General features: G+C 42.8%; 1 protein-coding gene across 8 annotated transcripts in view; it reads right to left on the bottom strand.

Annotated features, from left to right (window-relative positions):
* Positions 1–21,442, bottom strand: part of adgrg6 (adhesion G protein-coupled receptor G6) — a 116,384-nt gene that overhangs the window by 35,754 nt on the left and 59,188 nt on the right. For 4 of the 8 annotated variants that reach the window (XM_046061041.1, XM_046061042.1, XM_046061038.1 and 1 more), the window contains 10 exons: positions 19,712–19,783; positions 18,605–18,721; positions 18,112–18,204; positions 15,713–15,790; positions 6,859–6,947; positions 6,179–6,231; positions 5,815–5,853; positions 5,367–5,512; positions 4,793–4,904; positions 2,186–2,274 (listed from right to left, as the gene is read on the bottom strand). In XM_046061041.1, coding sequence (XP_045916997.1) covers positions 2,186–2,274; positions 4,793–4,904; positions 5,367–5,512; positions 5,815–5,853; positions 6,179–6,231; positions 6,859–6,947; positions 15,713–15,790; positions 18,112–18,204; positions 18,605–18,721; positions 19,712–19,783 — 888 coding nt within the window. The remainder of the gene's footprint in view (positions 1–2,185; positions 2,275–4,792; positions 4,905–5,366; positions 5,513–5,814; positions 5,854–6,178; positions 6,232–6,858; positions 6,948–15,712; positions 15,791–18,111; positions 18,205–18,604; positions 18,722–19,711; positions 19,784–21,442) is intronic. The other 4 variants (XM_046061044.1, XM_046061045.1, XM_046061040.1 and 1 more) reach the window with 3 other exon arrangements.

The following is a 21,442-nucleotide window of genomic DNA, read 5'->3' as shown; positions in this document are numbered from 1 at the left end:
TAGGACCCATTTTGTTTTCCTTGTATCTGCTTCCCCTTGGACATATTATCCATAAACATGGTATTTCTTTTCATATTTATGCTGATGACACACAAATGACCCTGGAATGCTCATTTCACTTAACAACTGCCTTACTGAAGTTAAAAAATGGATGTCAAATAATTTCCTCCAGCTGAACTCAGACAAAACAGAAATCCTGGTCATCGGGTCCCAGCAGATGGCAAATCAAATACTGCCATCTGCTGGTTCCCTAGTAAATCACATTAAGCCTGTTGCAAAGAACCTTGGTGTTTGGTTTGATAGTAATTTAAATTTCGAGCAGCACACCACAAAGCTTGTTCAATCATGTTTTTATCAACTTAGAAATATAGCAAAAATTCGATCCATGTTAACTTTTAAGGACACTGAGACCATTTTACACGCCTTCATCTCATCACGCCTGGATTATTGCAACAGCCTTTTCACCTGTTTAACCCAAAAATCTATTGATCGACTCCAGACTGTCCAGAACTCAGCTGCCAGGCTTTTAACCAGAACAAAGAAATATGACCACATTACTCCTATTTTAGCTTCATTACACTGGCTCCCAGTATGTTTTAGAATTGACTTTAAAAGAGTCAGTGAACTCTTTTAAGTCCCTTCTTAAAACATACTTTTATAGGAGAGCCTTTCCCGATCTTATTTGACTTTATTTTATCCCTTTTATTTTATTGTATTTTACTTAAACGTGTATTTTAGTCTTTTCAATGTTTTCATGCTTTTATCTTGTACTATTTTTGTATTATTGTCTCTTGGGTATTATTGTCTTTACACTTGTTAAAGCACTTTGTAACTTGTTTTTGAAAAATGTTCTACAAATAAAGATTATTATTATTAATTATTATTATTAAACGTGTTCTCTCCTCTCAAAGTCTGTCAGCAGATAACAGTAATGTTAAGTTAATGTGCAGCTGAGTCGCATGTGAAATGCAAATTTTGATTACGTTTGATAAACGCCGACGGGCCACAATTTATAAACTGTAGCTCGGGAAAGTATACTGCATTGCACGTGGAAATGCGTTCATATGCGCGTACACGAAAGTAAACTTTCAGTATGGATGCACATCTCAGTAAATAAGCTTCAGATATCGAGCCCTGTCATTTTATAAATACGGTTTTATATATGAAAATGTATTGAAGGAAACCTGGAGGAGCCAGTTTGAATGGGCCTGATGCAGCCGATAACATTAATATATAGAAAATATCTATAATTGGGCAGCACGGTGGTCCAGTGGACAGCCTCACAGCAAGAAGGTCGCGGGGTCAAACCCCGGTCGTCCCGGCCTTTCTGTGTGGAGTCTGCATGTTCTGGACACAACAGCAGAGCAATAACGTGGGCTAATCCTCCCGCAGTATAGAAAATATCCTCTTCCTTATTGTGATTCTCTGTAACTTACACTGCTGAACTCTAACCTGTCTTGAGTGAATTTAAAAAGACTGATTGCTTTTTGTAAGATCAATAGATTTGAATGTGTAGTTCTTTTTACTTTTGATTACTTAAAACCAGGTACTTATTTTACTTTTACTCAAGTATGTTTATACTGGATGACTTTTACTTTTACTCGAGTAACATTTTTCATGTGGTATCTGTACTTTCACTTAAGTGTGAAAATTTAGTACTTCTTCCACCACTGATAAGTGCAGTGGTAAGGAGATTCTACGGCTTGGATCGGCTTGATCTGGTTAAAAATAGGAACAACTGCATCAGAAAACATCTGGTTCTTTGATAAAAGGTCGACGCTACAAGCTCGTGCACAAACTAATTTGTGAGATAAGTTACCTACGAGTAAAACACACCTCTGACTGGATTTTTCTCCAAGGCAAAGGCGGCTGAGGCTCATGGGTATTGCTGCATTTAAAGCCAAAATGATGGCTAAAACACAATTTCTCAAACAAATATGTGAAATAACCGAAAGTGGTGGTCCAAACGTAAAACTATATGATCACTGCATTGTCCGGGAGAGTCCTGGGTTTCTGTTGTATTTACAGTATCTCACAAAAGTGAGTCCACCCCTCACATTTTTGTAAATACTTGATTCTATCTTTTCATGTGACAACACTGAAGAAATGACTCTTTGCTACAATGTAAAGTAGTGAGTGTGCAGCTTGTGTAACCAGGATCTAACAGGCTGGTTGCTGAGCGTACCTGCTGTCACCGGGATGGTGGCAATGTTCGTGCATTTACTGGAGTCTGGAGTTGACCAGAAGGATGAGTAGTTCTGTGCACTGATCGAACTGACAAACAGAGAAATAGAGAGCATGATGACATATTGATTTATTGTATATATGTACAGTATATGTATATAATCCAAGGCAGGACTTGACAACCTACCAGAGCATCTGTATAGGTAGAGCTGAGTTTCAGCCATCAAAAGAAGGACTAGATAGAAGTGGCCGGCATTCATTCATTCATTAAAATAAAACCGTTTTAATAGGGCTTGAAAGAGCAGCAGTGGTGACTGTGTTGTTTTTCTGAAGAATTAGTGCTGTGGATAATAATAAAACCACTATTTGAGATATTTTAGGGTTTTTCAAGGACCTGCAGACATCAGGTCCACTGCATTAATAACTTTGGTTGTGTAAAATCTCACGGGGAAGAAAAGAATAGTAGTTGAACATCAGACTCTGGAGTTTGTATTCACACAGTATCTTCCACCCTGTGGACAAACAAGCCTCCATAAGGACTTCCTGCTGCCAGTGTGTTCTGTCAGAAGTGAAATTGGCCATCTGTTAGCTCTCTGCGAGGGCAAACGGAGCTATTGTTTGACTGTCAATGGTTACTGCAGAGATCCTCGCTGTGCACGCTGCTCCTGAAATCTCAGCAAATTAGATCACAAGGGTGTCTTGTTCTGGAAATGTCAGCGATCAAGTTGATCCTGATTAAATCTGCAGTTTGCAATCGAGTGTAATGAAGAGCCGCAAACAGGTTTAATTTCTGACGACAATGACTGGTGACTTTCTTAAAAAAGTAATTTTCATACACATGCATTTGGATATTTTGTGCATTCTTATTAAAGCACAATAAAGTGTTTAAAAAGAGCAATGAAAAGCCATTTGTGTATGTCAGTTAATGCATGGCGACTGAACCTACACTGTGGAAAAAAGCAATATAATATGGAAAATGGTGAAAACTGTTCCTTCAAGTCATCAATTTCTTTCCATTCATCTCAGTGGAATAATATTAGAGAGAAAATCAACTTACAGAAACCTGCTCGTGAGAGTTCTCTATACTAAATGATAAGTTGCCCCGGAAGCCGAAGTCAGACACAAGCTTTTATTATGATTAATGTAAAATGAGTAAAAAAAAAAAAGAGTTTATCTGGAAAGCTGTAGGAGGCGGCGCTGCTCGCTCTGCCAGAGAAATACTGGAAGGTCTGGTTAGATTCAGAGAAACAGAAACCCTTAAATAGGTTGTAGTTTTGTCAAACTTTTTTAAAGAATGAACATCAATGTGTAACTTTGTACAGCTTCTGAGCTTAGATTTTGACAGATTCATCTCCACGACAAGTGAGCAAACTCCGTCCACTGATAAAGACCAGAAGAAGTGGTGGTGGGTGGAGATGGCGCAGCGGCACATGCCTTGGGTGTGAGAGACCCGGTTCCAAATCCACTGTGAGACACCTGACCTGGGCCCTGCACCATGAAGCAAGTTCAACATACCCAGGATCTGTTTTCGTTATCTGGCTTCACTAACCCTAACGGTGACCAGGATGAGCGGTCACACGAAGCTGCTTATGAACTCGGTAAGTCCACCCAGGGTTTCCCAATCCAGCCATGAGCGCGTTCATCAGAAAGAGGCAGGGTTAGCAGCAGATGACCAATCACAGACATGAACAAGTCTACTGACATCACAGCGTCATATTTTACAAAGAGCAAACTGGAATATTAAGACAAATCTGACATAAATAAGTAAGACAGCTGCCGATAAGGTGAATGTCTAAACGAACAGGCGCGTCCTATAATATGAATGTGTTGATGTGTTCTTCTCTTTCAGCTCGGCTGTGTGTCAGCGTTTCCACAATAAAAGCCTCAGGGCCTGAATAACATTTGTCTAAATTAACTTCTTAAAGCAACAAAACGAAGAATCCATTCATGCCATGAAATGTTCTCAAACGGTGGTCGAAAGACATTAATCCCACGTTACCTGCGCCCACATCGCAAAAGGCGGGGCGCTACATGCAGTCTCTTTACTGCAAGATAGCTACTAACCTAAAGCAAATGTTGAACTTAATAGGCCTACCAAACTGTATGCTTATAACATAAGAAATATGAAACCCATTTATTTTAACGGCTGTGACAGACTGGGAGCAAATTTCAAAGCAGTAAGTGGGCTTACTGTAAAAACCTACATTGGTGGCTTACAAGGCTTCCGATCAGTGTCTGTAGGATGAAAAGTTTCTCCACTTCACCGCAGCAAACATAAAAGCGGCCAATAAAAGTATGAAGTAAGATGTCATTTCCCAAGAGAGCTGATTCAGCGTAAGTTACCACGGTGATCTACTGCAGTAAGAAGTAAACCACCGTCGTGGTCCCAAAAACCCAGATTTAACCACGAAGGTACCTCGCTAAGCTCAAATCCTGCTTCGTGGTGCAGGCCTCACATCATAACAACAAACGTTTGATCGAAATAAAGTCTCTGATCTCTCCAAATGGATTTTCATTCGACATTAATGGAAACCAAACAAATGATATTACCAAAAACCTTGATTTAGTACAAAATCTGTGTGTGTGTGTGTGTGTGTGTGTGTGTTACCAGGTCCTGGAGGCCATCTGGTCCTTGTTGGGGAAGCAGGGCAGGTACTGAGTGATGGTGGGTCTGGTCTGAGGCCAGTTGTAGTGCACTAGACTCTCCCCCGGACAGTTTGCTATTATTTATTAGATATAGTTAGTTTAGTCATTTCACATTTAAATGGTCACAGAATGTAGAAAATGAACGAGAGTGCCAAACTAATCCCGAGAATCGAGGAGAGTCCCAAAACACAAACAAGAAGACAAGCAGCATGAAACTGGACAACAGAAATCTACAGGTAACAAAACTCCAGACGGAGGGCGAATGGGACCCAATCAACCAACAGAGGGAATAAATCAGAAAAGAAAAGACGTGGACGTGAGATGCAGAGGAAGAATCTGCGTGTGTTCAAAGCCAGAAAGACTGAACAGGGTGATAATAACATGGCTGCACATCTACTGTGCTACAGAGCGACTACTGATGTTCGTTACTTCAAGAGAATCATTTGAAGGCAGAAAACAGGAGATGTATTTTTTTAAGCATTGATCTGTTGTATATTAAATGAAAGAAATGAATATAACACTACATAGTTCCTCACCAATTAATCTGACATTGGTGGAATCGGGCTGGATCTGCAGACCGGCACCCATGAGCCCCTCTCTGCTGGACAGCGTGGCAGACACAGCAGCTTCACTCAGACTCCGATTGCCGTAAGGATAAACCAGCAGGGCCTGGCACGTGTAACTGGAGACAAGAGATGACACTGATGTCAAATGAGCTGCTGAAAGACTCAAAGATGTGAACAGACAATAACAGACTGAGAAACACTTTCAATATAACAGCATCCAAGGAAGGTTCAAGTCAAGGGCAACTGGACTTGGTTGAAGATACTTGAAGACGCTTCCTCGGTTCAGCTGTTTAACCTCTGCGGGTTCGACTGTCTGAGTCTTCTACCAAGTCCAGCTGCCCTTGACTTTAACCTTCTTTGCATAACTATGACCTGGATGACTGAGCGTCTTCACAGACAATATAAAAACATGTTTTACCTCTCCAGGTTACCTCTGCTCGGCAAATCAGGCTGGACACTGGAGAGAAACAAATGAGAAAGACGTAAGAAAATGTCTAACTGCGGTTATACATGACCAGAATAAACCTGTGAGGTCAACAAGACAAGATCTCTATCTAGCTTGTGGGTCAACAGATCTTTTACTGATGCTACTGCCTTACACCGGCTGTCACGTGATTAAAAACCCTGATAAGTGCTGTTTTTGAAACTGGTGAAGACCATCAGAAAGACCTAAGAAAAGTAACTGAATGACAAAGCAGGTGAAAACAAGCAGTCATTGGCAAACAGTGGTGTTCGACGCACACATTGTTATACAAATGAAGCAGGAACCTTTGCTGGATTACCTGATGGAGTCGATGTAGACTGCATAGTTCCAGTTCTGAAACGTTTGATTTAGCTGTAAGAAGAAAACAAATCAATGAAATCACTCAAGTTATCACAAAAGTTATTTTCAGTATGTTTATTGGTCTGAATATGATGATTTGAAGACTCCTTCTCTCAAGTTAACTGACTTTGCTGGTTCACTGATTGTCTCAAAATACTGACTCTGTGAGGCACTGAGAAAAGTTTGAGGGACGAAAACCTTCTCAACCTCAATGTTTTGCGCACCTGTGAAGGCCTCATTACCCCGCACCGGGCCCCGGACCACAAAGACCGGTGATTTATTGTGTGTCTGTTGGTTTGTTCTAATTTAGTTGGTGAAGATGAAACAAAAAACGAAATGATCCGATTCTTAATGCTAAGGCTGGATCTGTACCTTGTCTACCTTTGGTGCAAACAGATTTGTGTTTAAGAAAATGATAATATAACCAAAGGGGGGTCAGCTGGGGCCCATAACACATTTTCAGCTAGCTTTCAGTCCATGTTTTTTATGAGCGGTGAAACTTTTCCTGTTTTGGAAGTTCCACCAGACACTAAAACGTTTTCCCTTCTTGCTGCTTTCTGTGGGACACCAAAGGTTGAACTTGCATAAATCACCAGAGTAAAGCCACTGTGAAGTGCAGCGTTGGCTACATCATCTTACCCAGAGGGCCGCAGCTTGCTCAACGTCAGCCAGGGTCAGCGTCGCGCCCCTGTCATCCACCACAAAAGAAATCCGGTAGAACTGCCTCTCTGCAGACGAAGACGAGGGCAAAGACAGACACAGAAGGAGAAAAAAATACTTCATTCTCAATCTGACACGTGCTATTTCACACATATAATGGACCTATTGTGCCACATAGCAGGACATGAATCGAGCGGGTGGAGCTAATTGAGTTAAGGTAAAAATCCAATTTGACGGTGTAAAATAATCAGGAGGCCTGTGCTGCCTGACAGATAACAGCAGCAGAGGAGGAAGGCGCAGTCATTACGATTTGTTTTCTTGCTGAATAGGATCGTTCCGAATCAGAATAAGCTGCAGGAGAATATGTTTCTGTTGTTCACCATTTTACACTTTCAACACATCTGTGTGCCTGCAGTCTGACACCTCACCACATACAGAAGGAACACCCCCCCCCCCACAAAACTCATGTTAGCCAAAAACATGTACTACATTTAAAACATCATTGTTTGTGAAACAAATAACTTAAGTAACAAAGTTCTTGTCATGTTGAAGTCTGTAATGTCCAAAATAAGTTTATTGGAAAGGGAAATCGAGCAACATGTGTGAGTTTAGTTAGTTGTAGTGCTTTTAAGTTGAAGAAGAACTGTTAAAATCCTAATGACAACAAAAACTGAGGGATTCCTTCCAAGTAAAATAAACTTAACATTGGAAGTGTTTTCTCCCTATAAGTTGAATTCTAAGCTTGACATATCTGCATGCTCAGCTGATCTCCTCTGCACTAAACTAGGGTAGTTTTAGTCATACAGCCCAATATCACAAATTTGCTCAAGGGGCTTTAAAATCTGTCAAGCGTACGACATCCCCTCAAAAAATACAAAGAGTGCTTCAATGTTCTTTTCAAATTTAAATTATGGATTATTTTGTCCTCTAAATTGCTGCACTTCCATGATAATTTTTATATTGAAAATAACTTTTTATTCAGCAATCATGAAAAAGAGGGAGCCTGACCTGATTTTGTCAAACAAGTGTGATTTTCCCCAACAGCAGACACACAGTGTGTTGAGTTATTTATTTACATGTCCCAAACAGAAGCTCCTTTGGTCATTTATTCTATGACAAGGTATTTTAGGGCTCTCAGCGCTCCTGCCATGCTTCACATTGGCCACTAGGTGTCCCTCCAGTATTTGTTAGTAAATGCTACTGAGCCGTCAAAAGAATTTTTTTCTACTACTCCATCAGTTCTGGTGGGAGACCCTGCACGCTGCAGACTTTTAGTGATATGTTTTTTTACAAGCTTTAGGGAGCAGCTGCTCATTGCAAACATGTCCACTGGATTTCACAGCAGCCTGTAAAATGGAGATGAGGTGTCTCTTATTTACTGTCTGAGAGTACAAGCAGCAGAGCAGGACGTCTCTACCAAGAAGCTGGATGGACTAAAAAACTCAGAGAAGCACAGGGGGGGTGGAATTGTAATGATGGACAGATAAAAGAGAAGTAAAAACAGAGGCAGAGCGAGAACAAAGCACTACAATGCATGTATGTCTCTAACTACAAGTACCAGGCTAAATACTACAGTCGGATTGGACAACTAGCATCAATTATAATGTCCTACACAGGGCTCAGAATCATCACGGACCAATCACCAGCCTCCAGCACCTGAGGGACCCATTCACCTGATTGACAGAGATCTACCATTCCAGTACAGGTAAAAACTATTGAGTCTAACTACTGCTGAAAACCAGCTGTACAGCTACTACACTGCTAAACCCAACCACCTGAAGAAGTCATTTAATCATGTATTCAGTCTTAAAATCTTTACTTATTATCCATAGAATCGATCACCAGTTTCAAAATGTTTGTTTTGAATCAACCATTAACATACTACATGGCCAAAAGTCTGTGGACACCTGCACATTTCAGCCATAAGTGATAGTTGAACATGTGATTCCAAAACCATGGTCATTAATCTGCCGCTATGATCTCCAAGGCCTCCAAGGTGTTGGATGGGGTTGAGGTCAGGACTCTGTGGTCAGTCAAGCTCTTCCACACAAAATGAGTGAACCTTTTAATTATTTAAACGTTGCGCTAGTAGTTTTGAGCCATTTTGATAAAGGAAAGGGCCAAACACAAACTGTTGCCAAACAGCTGGAAGAACATGTCTAAAATATCAGTGTATCCTGTAGCATTAAGATTCCACTTCACTGGAACTAAAGGAAAAACAAACGTGCACCAAAAGAACAATAAAGTATGTGGGCAGGCGTGCCCATATACTTTTGGCCATATAGCTTATATTGCAATATGCAAGTATATGTCAACTGATTAAATACATTTTCTTAAGTTAACAGTCTTTCACCTGTTTTAAATAAATCGACTTTAAGACTAGATACAAGATACTATGATGGATTTGTTTTTACAGTACATGCTACTGTCAGTACAGTTGATTGTTTTATTATTCTCTACATCTACAGTGTTGTTACTGCATGACATACTGTTCCCTGATGACAGTCCACACAGACATGTAAAATGAAAGCGATGTTTACATTGGCATGGCACCGCAGTCCTGGCTGCTGAAACCACGGGCGTAGGGCGCACCGTGGACTTTTTGATGCTGCTACTGCCACCACTGCTGTCTGACACACTGCCTGCTTTAAATGGAGTCGCTCGTGAGGAGTTCTTTGTGGTTAAAAAACGGTGAGCACTGACGGCCACAGGTAGCGTGGGGGAAAGGTGGACATCTTTGTCATTGTTCACAAATACTCCTGAGCTCTGATTCTGACTGTGATTCGACACACTTGGACTTGAATTTGAACTTGAAATAGTTAAAATTGATGTGCTTGTATTCACACTGAGATCTGGCATTGGTTTGCTGCCTGTCATCTTCCCCAGAGATGCTTCTGTACTTCTATTTTCTGTCACAGTTGTAGCATTTGTGGTGTTTGTCATTTCAATTGGCACTGAAGTGGAGTTTTCGACAGTGGTTGCATTTGACATGAAGATATATTTGAGGCCCGCTGTGTTTGCGGTGTGGTTATCAGTCCGAGGAGGTAGGAGACCCTCTAACCCAGAAATGAAGCCTTGACCTGGAGCATCGTTAGAGGAACCAGTTGGAGATCTGGGGGCTGGCGTGGAAGAGGCAATATTAAGGCCAGAAGAGGGCAGGGGGTTCGGAATAACTGGAGCACCAGTGGGTTGTGTTGCTACTGCAGAGCTAGGCCGATAACTGGGTTTAGAAGTGGGGCAGGGAGAGGTAGTTTGCATTTCAACAGGAAATGTTTGAGTGTTCATGGCAGCTTCTGGGTTAAGACTTTCATTAGGCTGGAGGCCTATTGGAGCATTTAACTTTACATCCAGAGTAACATTGTCATTGATGTTCACTGCTGTAGAAGCCAGTCCTTCAACAGAGGTGTGTTCATCCGCAATATGTAATTTTGGAACAACATCCGCAGGGTCAAAAAAAACAGAGAGATGAGACAGTTTCCCAGCTGCAGTGAGATTTCTTGATGCCTCTGGTGATGATACTGAACCATCGACAAACCTAGAAGCATCTGCTGTTTGCGAGTTGTTTGCAGTCTGCGGCAAAACATCGTCCTCGTCACGGGTTTTTGAGCGGCTGAATTTCAATTTATCATCAGGGAGTGCAGAAGCTTGGTCAAGAGGAAGTGAGTGGATGACTGTGATGAACTGCCGGATTGATTGGCTCACAGAGTATGTGGTGGATCTTTGGAAGGTCTGTAAATGGTTTTCCAAGGGGGTCTGGCTTGTTGTGGGCTGCTGGAATTCAGCAGTCAGCCAGCTGGGTGACAAGGACGCAATATCTGCCTCTTCCATGCTGGCAGACGCTGTTGGCAATGCCACCCAGCTGGGGAGGAGAGGAGAGAGAGAAGGGGTGATGAAAGATGAGAGGGGAAGGGAGGAGACAGTTATGTGGGGAGGGACTGCAGGATAGATGGGAGAAAGTTGAAGAGAGGGAAAAGGAGGTGTGGGGGTTGCTGAAAGAGAAAGAGAAGGCGAAATGGAGGGCGAAAGGAGTGGGGGAGTAAGGGCCAAGGAAATAAAGCGGGGTGTATGCTGCTGCACCCCCCCAACATCAACATGTGCCTCTGCATTTTGTGTGTCTTGCCCTGGCCTCTGATTTAAGTTTAGTTTCTCACTTGAACCCAAAAACTCGCTCACATGTGCCTGAGCGACCAAATGTGTGTGCATCTGTGCGTGTACTGAACCGTGGGTGTGAATGAGACGGCCGCGGTGTTCAGTGTTAGTTTGTGTCAAGCCTGAGTGGTGCGTATAATCCAGCCCCGAAGCGTGCTGCGGGGCTGCAGCGCTAAGCTGTGCACTTGGGCTGATGTAGAGTGCCAGCGTTTGGATCGTTGCCATGACAGATGGATTCAACAAAAGGGAAGTGGGGTGATTAAACGCATCGTCATAGCCAGCGAGTGCCTGAGAGCCGGTGGAGTTAAAGTGAGCACCAGCGGTGGTGTTTGTGTTCACCTGTTTGTCAGTGTGTAAATGGGAGATTGTATGCTGCAGGCTCCATGGATCTCTGCTAAAGGGCAGACTGGAAGTATGTCTGCCTTGTGACCCAGATGCAGATGTCTGAGCCAAGAGAGGAGAGTTCTCAGCCACAGGATTAAGGGAGGATGAGGAGGACGACGACACCGCGGTGTCCTCTCCGAACATCGGTTCTGTCATCCTAGCAGCTTGCATCACAGCTGCAGCAGGAAGAGTCTCAGAAGATACAGTGAGTGACAGGCTGTCAGGGTGATGGGAAAGAGGACTGGAAGTTGAAAGGACAGGATTTGAAGACAAAGAAGAAACAGCAGACAAAGAAGCAGAGAGCAAACGTTGCGTTCTATCAGTATTTGGCTGGAGCAGAGCTGGAGTGTGTTCAGAGGCCCAAATGCCAGCTGTCGGCAGTGATGTAAAGCCAGTGGCAGACTGATGCACTTGATGTGACTCGTGTGGCAGAGTATGTGTGTCGCTCAAATCTCTCTGATCAGATTGAACCAAGAGCTGGCTGACTGAGGCTGCATGAGGAGAAGGCCACAAAACCACTGACGAACCCAACTCAGGGTCAATCCGCTCGGATACTGCAGTACTGGATACCAAATTCTCCACGGATAATCCTGAGGGAGTTGGTCGAATTTGACTGAAGGAAGAGTCTAAAAAGAAATCTAATGAACGGAGGAGCTGATCTGACTGGGTACCGAGCAGCTGATTACCCTCGGAGTAGGGCAACCGACTTCTGAAAGGCTTTGGTGTATTGTTAGAGGACTCTTCAGCAGAGAGCGAGTGATATTCAGGGAGCGACGCACTGTCAACAACTGGCATCTGAGATTCAGTTTGGGCTTCAGAAAAGAGAGGAAGTGACAGCGTGGATGCTGTGTCAACCACAAAATCGATGTTACGGTCCGAGGTCAGAGACAGAGATGACAACACAGAAGGCTGAATGTTCCCGCTAACTCCATCTGACTCTGGAACGTGAGAAGATTCACCAACACCCTCTGTTTCTGAAAGCCTTCGTTTGGCCTGCTGGGAAGAGGAGGGTAGGAAGAGGAAGGGCTGCTGAGAATCAACAGCGGGTGGAAGAGGAACGGCGGTGGACCAGCGGGGAGGTGAGGATGAGAGAAGAGTGAGGGTGTTAGAAGAGTAGAGAGGAGGCGAGGTTGGAATTTGTAAAGTAAGAGCAACGGGGGAGACAGATGATGAAGAAGATAGGGGGATGGCATGAGAGGACGTGAAAAGAGTGGACGCTGACAAAAAGGGAAGTGAAGGGGATGGGGGGATAAGTGGTTGCAGGCGAGATGAGGAGTGGTGACGGATGTCAAGAGGGAATGCAAAAATGTTGGAAGGGGAAGTTTTGGGGAAAGCTGGAGAAGGAGAGGCGATGGGAGATATGGTTGTACTTATATATAAATTATTAATCAGTCTACTTCTGGCCACTGCAAGGTCGGCATCACTTCCAGTCATGTCTGATTCAGATGCACTGTCCAGGGGGCTTAGAGAAAGCGATGAATACAATATGAGGGCCATGTCTTCCTTCTGTGGCTCTGAAGAAGAAAATATCTGCTTGGGGAAAGGAGAGGAGCTCAGCTGTACCATAGGCAGAGAAGGTGTTGGCTGTATGAGGAGAAGGGATGAAAGGGAGGGGGCAGGGAGAGGCAGCGTTGGTTGAAAGGTTTTCGGTTGTTGAGTGACAGCTTGTTTGTAGGAAATTTCCTCTTGCTTTTGTCCACTTGAACTAGTGTTGTTTAGAAGCCAGTGGTGAGTCTGAGCTTCTGTCAAAGTCTGGGAAAAAGTTGGAGTAACAGTTTGAGACTTGCTGATGAATGTAACTGCTTCTGGCACCAGTCTATCTCGTGAGTGGTTTAGAGAAAGCTTGCTGTCTGCTGCTAAGTCACTCGCTAGGGTTTCCAAATCATCATGAATATCTGTTTGGGCGAGCACTTCACTTCCTCCCTCAGAGGCAGTTAGAGGACGCATGACAGGTATAAACGCATCTTGGGGGTCTGACGTGTTGAATGATTGTTGGTTTTTGGTGTCAGGGCCGATGAGCGTTGGAGGGATGGTGGCGGGTTCATCCAAGGAGAAGGCAGCATCTAACTCATACAAGCTAAAAGCGCCGGCCTGCTCCGTGAGCTCGGTCAAATCATACACAAACGGCTCGGACCCTGACGAGTGCTCATCGCCCAGCGGTTCCAGGGGGTCTGTCCAGTTACGCCTGGAAACTGTTTGGTTCCCCCCCCCGCTCGTGCTCAGCAGCGACCACTGTGGCGCTAAAGGTTTGTTCTTTCTGTTACTAAGCGCTGACGATGATGACAACAAGGATGATGATGAGGATGCCAGGGGTGCTGCCCCCACCGCTGAGGAAGATTCCTTTGTATCTAATACCTCATCTCTATGTTGCAATGGAGATGACCCCTGAGACGAGACTGAAACCCCTGATTCAGGAGGGGGTTTTGGGTCTTGAGTGGTTGGAGGGGTCTCCTTGTTCGTGACTGGTTGGTGCGAAAAGTTTGGTCGTGATGTAGGTTGAGCTGATGAACGTAAGCGAGCAGACCCCAGCATGTGTGTTGCATTTTTCAACCCAGGTGCATGCGTGTACCCAGCCGTGTGTTTAAATGCATTTGTTTGTGTTGTGTATGTAGGCCTGGCTGTGGATTTGAGTTCTGTCGGCTGTGCAGCGGGTTTCGTGATGTGAGCCATGGGCCTGGGTGAAGCTCTGGTGGCCGCTGGACGTCTTCCTCCAGTCGGCCTCTTCCTCCCCTGCCAGATCAAAGGGGTGGAGATGAACCCCAGGGAGGCCTTGGAGCTGCGATGGCCTGGAGGCCTGGGGAGAGAGGCTGCAGGTCTAGGGTGAGAGGGTTCGGGTGGAGATGGGGGACCTGGGATGGGAGCTAAGAGTCTTGATTTAGATGCAGGGAGACTAGGGGCTTGGGTCGGAGGACTCAACGGACTGGATGCAAGGGACCTACGATGAAAGGCTCTTCCAGGGGGATTGGGAATGAAAGCAGGCCTAGTGTGTCTGATTACGGTGGCTGGAGGAGCTGGAGGTCCGTCTGCGTGAGAAACAGGGGATCCTACGACAGGTAATCCAAAAACAAGCCTGGGTCTTCTATTGTGAGCTACTGGACCAGCGGCCAGAGGCTTGGACCGGGACGCCAGGGGTTCAGTCCGCTGAAGTGTAACTACAACAGCAGGCGCAGCGCTGGCTTTGGTTGGAGACTCCTCCGCTGTCACCGGGGCACGGCAAATCAAACCAGACGGTGTTTTGGTGAAAAAGCAGGTTACAGATAAAATAAAGGTAATAAACAGCAAAAGCTCAAAGCAGTAGAATAAACAGAACCACCTGACACATTTACATCAGATGACCATCTCTAATTTCCTTTACTCACGACAAGTGTAAGAATAAGAAAATTGTACTTTCATTCCAATTATGTTCCTATTTTTCTTTGCTTATCAGAGAAAATATATAATTACAGGAACAGAAAGAGCAAGAAAGGCTCAAAGCATGAAAAGTGGAAAACAAGTTTTTCTATGATTAGGCCAGACTGTCTTATGGATTCAGTTTTTAGCAGTTGTAAGCTGGATAAATGAAAGCTTAAAACAATGATAGCAACGTTTTTTCTCTCTATCAGATTGATCACGGTTGGTCGGTTAGTAGTTACTAGAAGCAGCGGAGGAGTCGAAACCACAGGAGACAAGAGGAGAAAAGAGGAGAAGATAGAATAAAGACAGAATAAGACAGGAGGAGTAAGAAGCATTCTTAGTGCTGTGCATTTTGGAGGCAGTAGGGTGAGTGTTTTAGAAATGTAAATTATCAGCAGAATGCTAAAAGATCTAAAGGTGTTTTTTTAAATCAAAGAAATTCAAAACATGATCAGACACCTTTTCAATCACAAGAGGTATATCACACAGGTCAAATATATTATTGTGTTAGAAGTAGTATTCATGCTGCTGTGGTATAAAAATAGACTAAATACGTTTACAGAGATGTCAAAAGGCTCAAGTTTAAGCATTATGATATTTTAAGAGAAATTTTGTTAAGCCAGGCTTCTTAACCTAACTTGGATATTCTTAGTAGCAGGTCCATGAATCAGTTGATTCATTGAATACCAGTCACAAGCATGCAGTTAAATTATGTATGCAGCCTATTTGGAAACAATTTTGTATGACATTAGAGTTTAATGACTCAGACCCCTTAAACACTGATGGTCCAGAGTCCAATCCTATATGTTTTTTGGACCTACCAGCACTTATGCCACCCAGATTTATTAGTGTTTTGTATGTAAATCTTGCCAGTCTTAGCAGAGGCTTCACTCTCTGTTGCTCTTACCATGCGTTGTGGGGTTAGTAGCTGGTTGGTTAGTGGTAGCAGATGAAACAGTTGACGTGCTGCTGGTTGTCTGTGGAGCTACAGGGGAAGTAAACAATCACAGAATATCAGTCAGCTTAATAGAATAAGTCTGTACATAGAGTTTGCACCAATCTGGGGGAAGGTTGTCATATCAAAAGAAAAACACAGCTACACTGTTGGGATAACAAACTCAAACACAGCTTCAATGTGGAAAGTCAGCCACATTGTGGAGACGTCTCCCTAAAAACAAAGCTACATTGAGGAGACAGTAACCACCAGGAGACAAAGGTCTGGTCCCCACAAGGTTAACATTTGAGAGTTAAAATGTAGTTTTAGCACAAAGGCCAGCATTAGGCTCAGGTTACGCTATGGTTAGGTACTGGGGTAAGGTATGGAGTGGTCAAACCAACATCCTCTTAAGTAGAGGCTTGATCATTACCTCTAGGTTAACTAGGGCCTTATGTATAACTCAATATGAACACAACCTGTTACAGTAATCCTATCCCTTCACTGTCCTTCCTATTATCTCTCCGACTTCCTCTTCCTCTTAAAAACATTGCAGACAACTGGACGTGAATCTTTTTAAGTTATTTAGAATAATTACAACTGGAAAAACTGGAAGAAACCAGCATGTTATGATTTGTTAAAGCACCGCTCACTTTCTTGATTAAAGCAATCTTTCGTCAGCATTCTGCCACAGGAACAAGGACATGCATCTTTCATTTCACTGACAAGTGACAAGAAAATTAAATGTATGAAGCGGACATAGTAATGCTGTCATTGGCGAGAGGATTAATTGTGACTGAAGAGGTAAACAGGAACCCCTGTATGAATCAATGCAAAAAAGCACTTCACACTGTATCTGTGGAGCGCCATTCAGTCCAAGGTATGGATGTCGATTAAAAGCTTTTTTAAACTTCTGCACACACACACACGCACAAGGATACACATTTTCAATACACTCAAATAAAAGTCCTTCATCTTATATAATAGGATGAATACACGTCTGCTGTAACCTTCCTCACCTTCAAGAATTTTATTGACAGCTACAGTTTATGTCAGTAAGTTTAATAGCACTGACTTCAATGGAGGCCTTCAGTGTGTGTTTTAAATGTAATTTCACAGGTCTTACTATAGCCCTAAACATAATTAAGAGAAAATGCTTTATATGTGTACAGGCTTGCAGTAATAAACACAGGACAAAATGTGAAACCATACAGTTTAAATACGCTAATACAAATGACTAAATAACACAATAAGATGATGTTAATGATAGCAGTGATGATGTAGATAATGAAGAAGGTAGTTATTATGCATACTAGTAGAGAGCTGGAAGTTCTGCCATTCATTCATTCATTTCATTTCTCAATTACACTTCCACACATTTGGTTTCTTTCATTTATCTTTTGTCTGAACCATGATGATCACAATTTTCTGTCCATACCTACTATATTATGGGACAGAATGTGAGTACATCATTATTTTAATGAAGATGAAACAATGATTATCTTGTTAGCCTTGATAACTTCAGGCTCACATCATGTGGGTAGTGATAGAAGAAAAGAAATCCCTTATTAAAGCCTGTAATTCTTTTGTAGGAAATGATATGAGATGTTTTGTTTGTTGTTTTGGCTGAGCTGTGCGTATATGTTCCCCAGATTGGTAAATAAATTTGGATGCATCAGTTGTGGCATTGGTCAGTCCATGGAGTGGGAAAAAGGGGGGAGACATTCTTATGTTGCGCTCAGGTTTCCATTAGGCCTGGCGTAACAGTCATCAACCAACAAAAATGGTAGTATAACTGCTGAGTTGGCTGTGTGAGTGAAAAAAAATCCTTCTGTGCATTGATAATACAGGACTATGACCACAAAACGTGCATTTAAGGACCTGAAAAAAAGACATTGCACAAGTTAATTTGCTTATTCAGGCATCTACTTCGGCGTTTTAAGAGTTTCCCAGTTGTTGACTTGGTTCTTACAAGAAAGAAAAAACAGCAACTCCCACATGAGGTGAGTGCGTGCAGCTGTTGAATCATGTTTGATCTTAGTTAAAATAATGAAATAATCATATATCACCACATATCATAGTAGCAATTCACATTTAACAGAAAACCTTATATCATATTTTTCGAACGACAGATGAAAGAAACCACTTGTGAGAAAACAGTGAGCACGCTTCTCTTGCTTATCATCAGAGTCTAGTGGGACAGAGGCCAGCTGTGAAACGCTAGCTTAAAACTAACCTCCAGTCTTTTGGAGAAATACAAATGAGGAAGCAAACACAAAGTAAACACAATGATTTGAAGTTATCAATAACAGAACCGGACAAAATCAGCTAGTTAGCTGATAGCAATATTTACAAAGGGTCAGCTACCTTACCATGAGCCGTGCTGCTGGCAGAAGCAACGTTAGTGGCATGAGATGCAGGGGTAGCAGCGCTGGCGGTGATGGTGATGGTAGTGGCAGGCACAACTGATTAGCACAATAATTTGGCATGTCAGTAACAAAAACACACAGCCACACTGGGGTAATGGGAAAAGCTCTTATTCTGTTTGGTTGCAGGGCCAATCTCCAAAGTCTTTCCTGATTCAGAGAAAAATAAATCTGGATCAAGGTAAGCCTTTTGATATTTGGTGCACAAACTGGGTTTCCCAAAAGCATCTAGGAGTCAATGCGTCTATTTGGTTAGAGGTTTTCTGTTTTCAGGGCTTGGATCCAGAACTGTTTCTGGTCTTAAGTATGTTGCAAATGATTTTGTACCCTGAATATTTAAAATTTAGGAGAGAAACATTCGTTTTTTGTTCTTATTTGAATGGGAGGTCTAATGATGCTGATGGCAAACAACAAAGCAGCGAAGCAGATGGAGCCTTACCAGAGGAGGAGGAGCTGGTTGTGCTGGTGGTGGTGGTGGTACTGATGGTTGGGGTTAGTGGCATGCTAGTGGTAGATATGGTGGATGTAGATGTAGATGGAGTGATGGTAGAGAGAACTGGAGATGACAAATTAAAGGAAACAGAAGAACGAGAGGGACCACACATAAAATGGTTTTAATTCTGCCATGTGCAGATCAGAAACGCCTAACGGTGCAAATTTTGTTGCTTACAACAAGCATAAACTTTTGGCTAAACTTTTGGTATTTCCTGCTTCGGTTGAACTGCACTGTCTTTGTTAGAACAAAAGAAAATCCATATTACATTAATCAAAGAACAAGAGCTGATTTTCATAACTTCCTGGGAACATTCATTCACCACTACAACTTCTCAGATGGAAAAAGAATGACAAAGGTTAATCAAGTAATGAAAAGATTGGATGAACTAATTTTTTTAATGGAGTAGTAGATAATATTTATCTAATCTCAGTCGTCCTGAGTCAAACACATTCATCAGAACAGAATTAGCTGAATCTCCTCCCAGGTAAATGATGAATAATAGAGTGAACAAATGAATAATAGACGCTTTTGCTTTTCAGAGGAACATGAAAAGTAAAATGGCTCCGGGCAACTTTTTATGGGTCACTGAAAGGTCGAACTTAAGAGGGTTCTGATTTTTATGAGAGGAGCCTGTTCAAAAAACCCATTAGGGCTAATTGATTTTTGGTAATGAATTGCAAATGACTTCTTCGAAAAGAAGTCTTCCTTTTGTATCTCAGACGAGCCCCAAAGTTTATCCTAAATTTACAGATGAGGCAGAAGAGAAGGGGACTAAACAGGCCGTTTTGGCGTTAGTTGCTATTAACAAAAATCAAGAGATAAACCATCAAAGACAATCAGCACAGCAGCTGAAAAACAAAAATGAGCATTTTAAAAGAGGGGTACAGGGAGGCTTAAAAACTAGAGTAGGGGGAGGAATAAGAGGGTGATCAAACAGCAAAATGAAAGTGCTAGAGTGAAAAGGGAAGGCGTAAGGAAGAAAGGAATAAGAAGGTATGGATGAAGAGGAGGGAGAAGGGAAGGAGGAGGGCGAGGATGAGGGTTGCTTACCGTAGGTGCTGGCATTAGTAGCATTGATGTTGTTAGTGGAGTCAGTGGAGGAAGCGGTGGGAGAGGAAGTGGCTGGCGGTAGTGACAAGGGGTTGGGATGAGAGAGAGTGTGAGAGAGAGAGAGAGAGAGAGAAAAAGATGCAGAGGATGATGAATGGTTGTGAAGCTGCATGATCATCTTCAGTGTAGAAAGTAGGGGTTTTTCAGTAGAAATACGTTGCTGCAGGTTTCTGCTTTCAGTATTTTCGCTGTTGTTTCCCAGTTGCAAAAATTCATCATTAAAGACAAATACAGAGGACGTCAAACATTCCTGTGATTCCTGAGTTGGGTTACTATTACCGGGTATATTTCTTCCTGCTGCATTCTGTAAAAGGTAGAAGCATTGAGAAAATGTCTTTTTATGGCGGAATGAATACAACGTGTTAACCAACATGTGCTGCCAGAGGCTAATAATTGTGAATGGAGAACAGTCTTGAGCTGAATATTGTAGTTAGACCAAAGGTGAATGTGTAGTGAGGTGATGCAATTTGGACAAGACAATCTCAACTGCCCATCAGTGGGATGTCGCAACATGATATCCACTATCAAACGTGTATTTTGAGACTTTTATTCTGCTGTTATTTGGTCTTGATATGGGTGACAGAGAGCAGGCCAGGGGAGCAACTGATAAATAATGATCCCACAAAGAGCCTGTTCCAGGAGAACATAAACAAATCTAATGTTTATTGGCATATAGTAGTCATACCAATTTACCCCAGAAAGTAGGTATATGACAAAATCTTTCTTGTGGTTCTGTTTGATTTTATCCACTTACAGCTTCCTCCTCAAAGAGAGCTGCATTTCTCCTGAAAGGTTCAACCTTGACGAAAGCTTTGTTTGCGGAAGCGTCTGTTCTCACTGAGATTAAGGTATCCTGGTGGCACAGGAACTACAAAGCCTGGCATTCAATCAAAATACATGCCACTGACTTCCTACCCAGCTCCTGGAGTGCTGGTCTTTAGATGACCTCGCACTCTGTAGAACAATCAAGTTCGTGGTCTTAATGTATAACCCTGTGAGTGTCTCTCCCATGGCCTGCTGACCTTCCATGGCTGCCGTAGTCGTTGATATTCTGGAACACAAACTGTAGCTTAATTGGTTCGACTCCTTTCCTCTCGTGAGCACAATCCCACAAAAACTGACCTTTAGAAAAATGTCTCTCTGAGGCCTCCATAGCACAGGATAGTGTGAGAACTGACATTTAGGGAGCCGGGTTGGGTCACGTCGTCAGCTGGCCCCCAGCTACTGTTCAAATTCAAGTTCCAAATCACGTGACCTCCTGGAGCAAAGACTGGCTAGAGTGAGATTTTCTTTAAACCATGATCTGTGTATGGACAGTATTCCAGCTCTAATGGCTTTGGCCGGGAAGTAAGGGGCTCGGTGCTGCAGCTGTACAGCACCCTGGGGTGGATTTCTTTAAAACATTTTCTGGTTCCTTCACATATGTTCCTCTCAGGACACAGAGGGACCATTAAAGTACGATGCCATTACCAGAGCAAGAGATTCTTTTCCACATTGTTTGGAGAGAATTGCAAACTTTGTCCTCTTTTCCCCTCATCTGCAGACATTTGAACTTGTGAGGAAGGGTTAGGTAAGAACACGCAGAGTGGAGCATCTGTTTCCTTTTCAAGATTTTGCTCATTCAACGATTAAGATTCCTGTTTTTGTTTGACTTCTTCTCTTCTCAAGCCA

This window comes from Micropterus dolomieu, linkage group LG10 (assembly GCF_021292245.1).
Source record: "Micropterus dolomieu isolate WLL.071019.BEF.003 ecotype Adirondacks linkage group LG10, ASM2129224v1, whole genome shotgun sequence".
NCBI lineage: Eukaryota > Metazoa > Chordata > Actinopteri > Centrarchiformes > Centrarchidae > Micropterus > Micropterus dolomieu.
The sequence above is the reverse complement of the archived record's forward strand: the minus strand, read 5'-3'. Positions and strand labels throughout refer to the sequence as shown.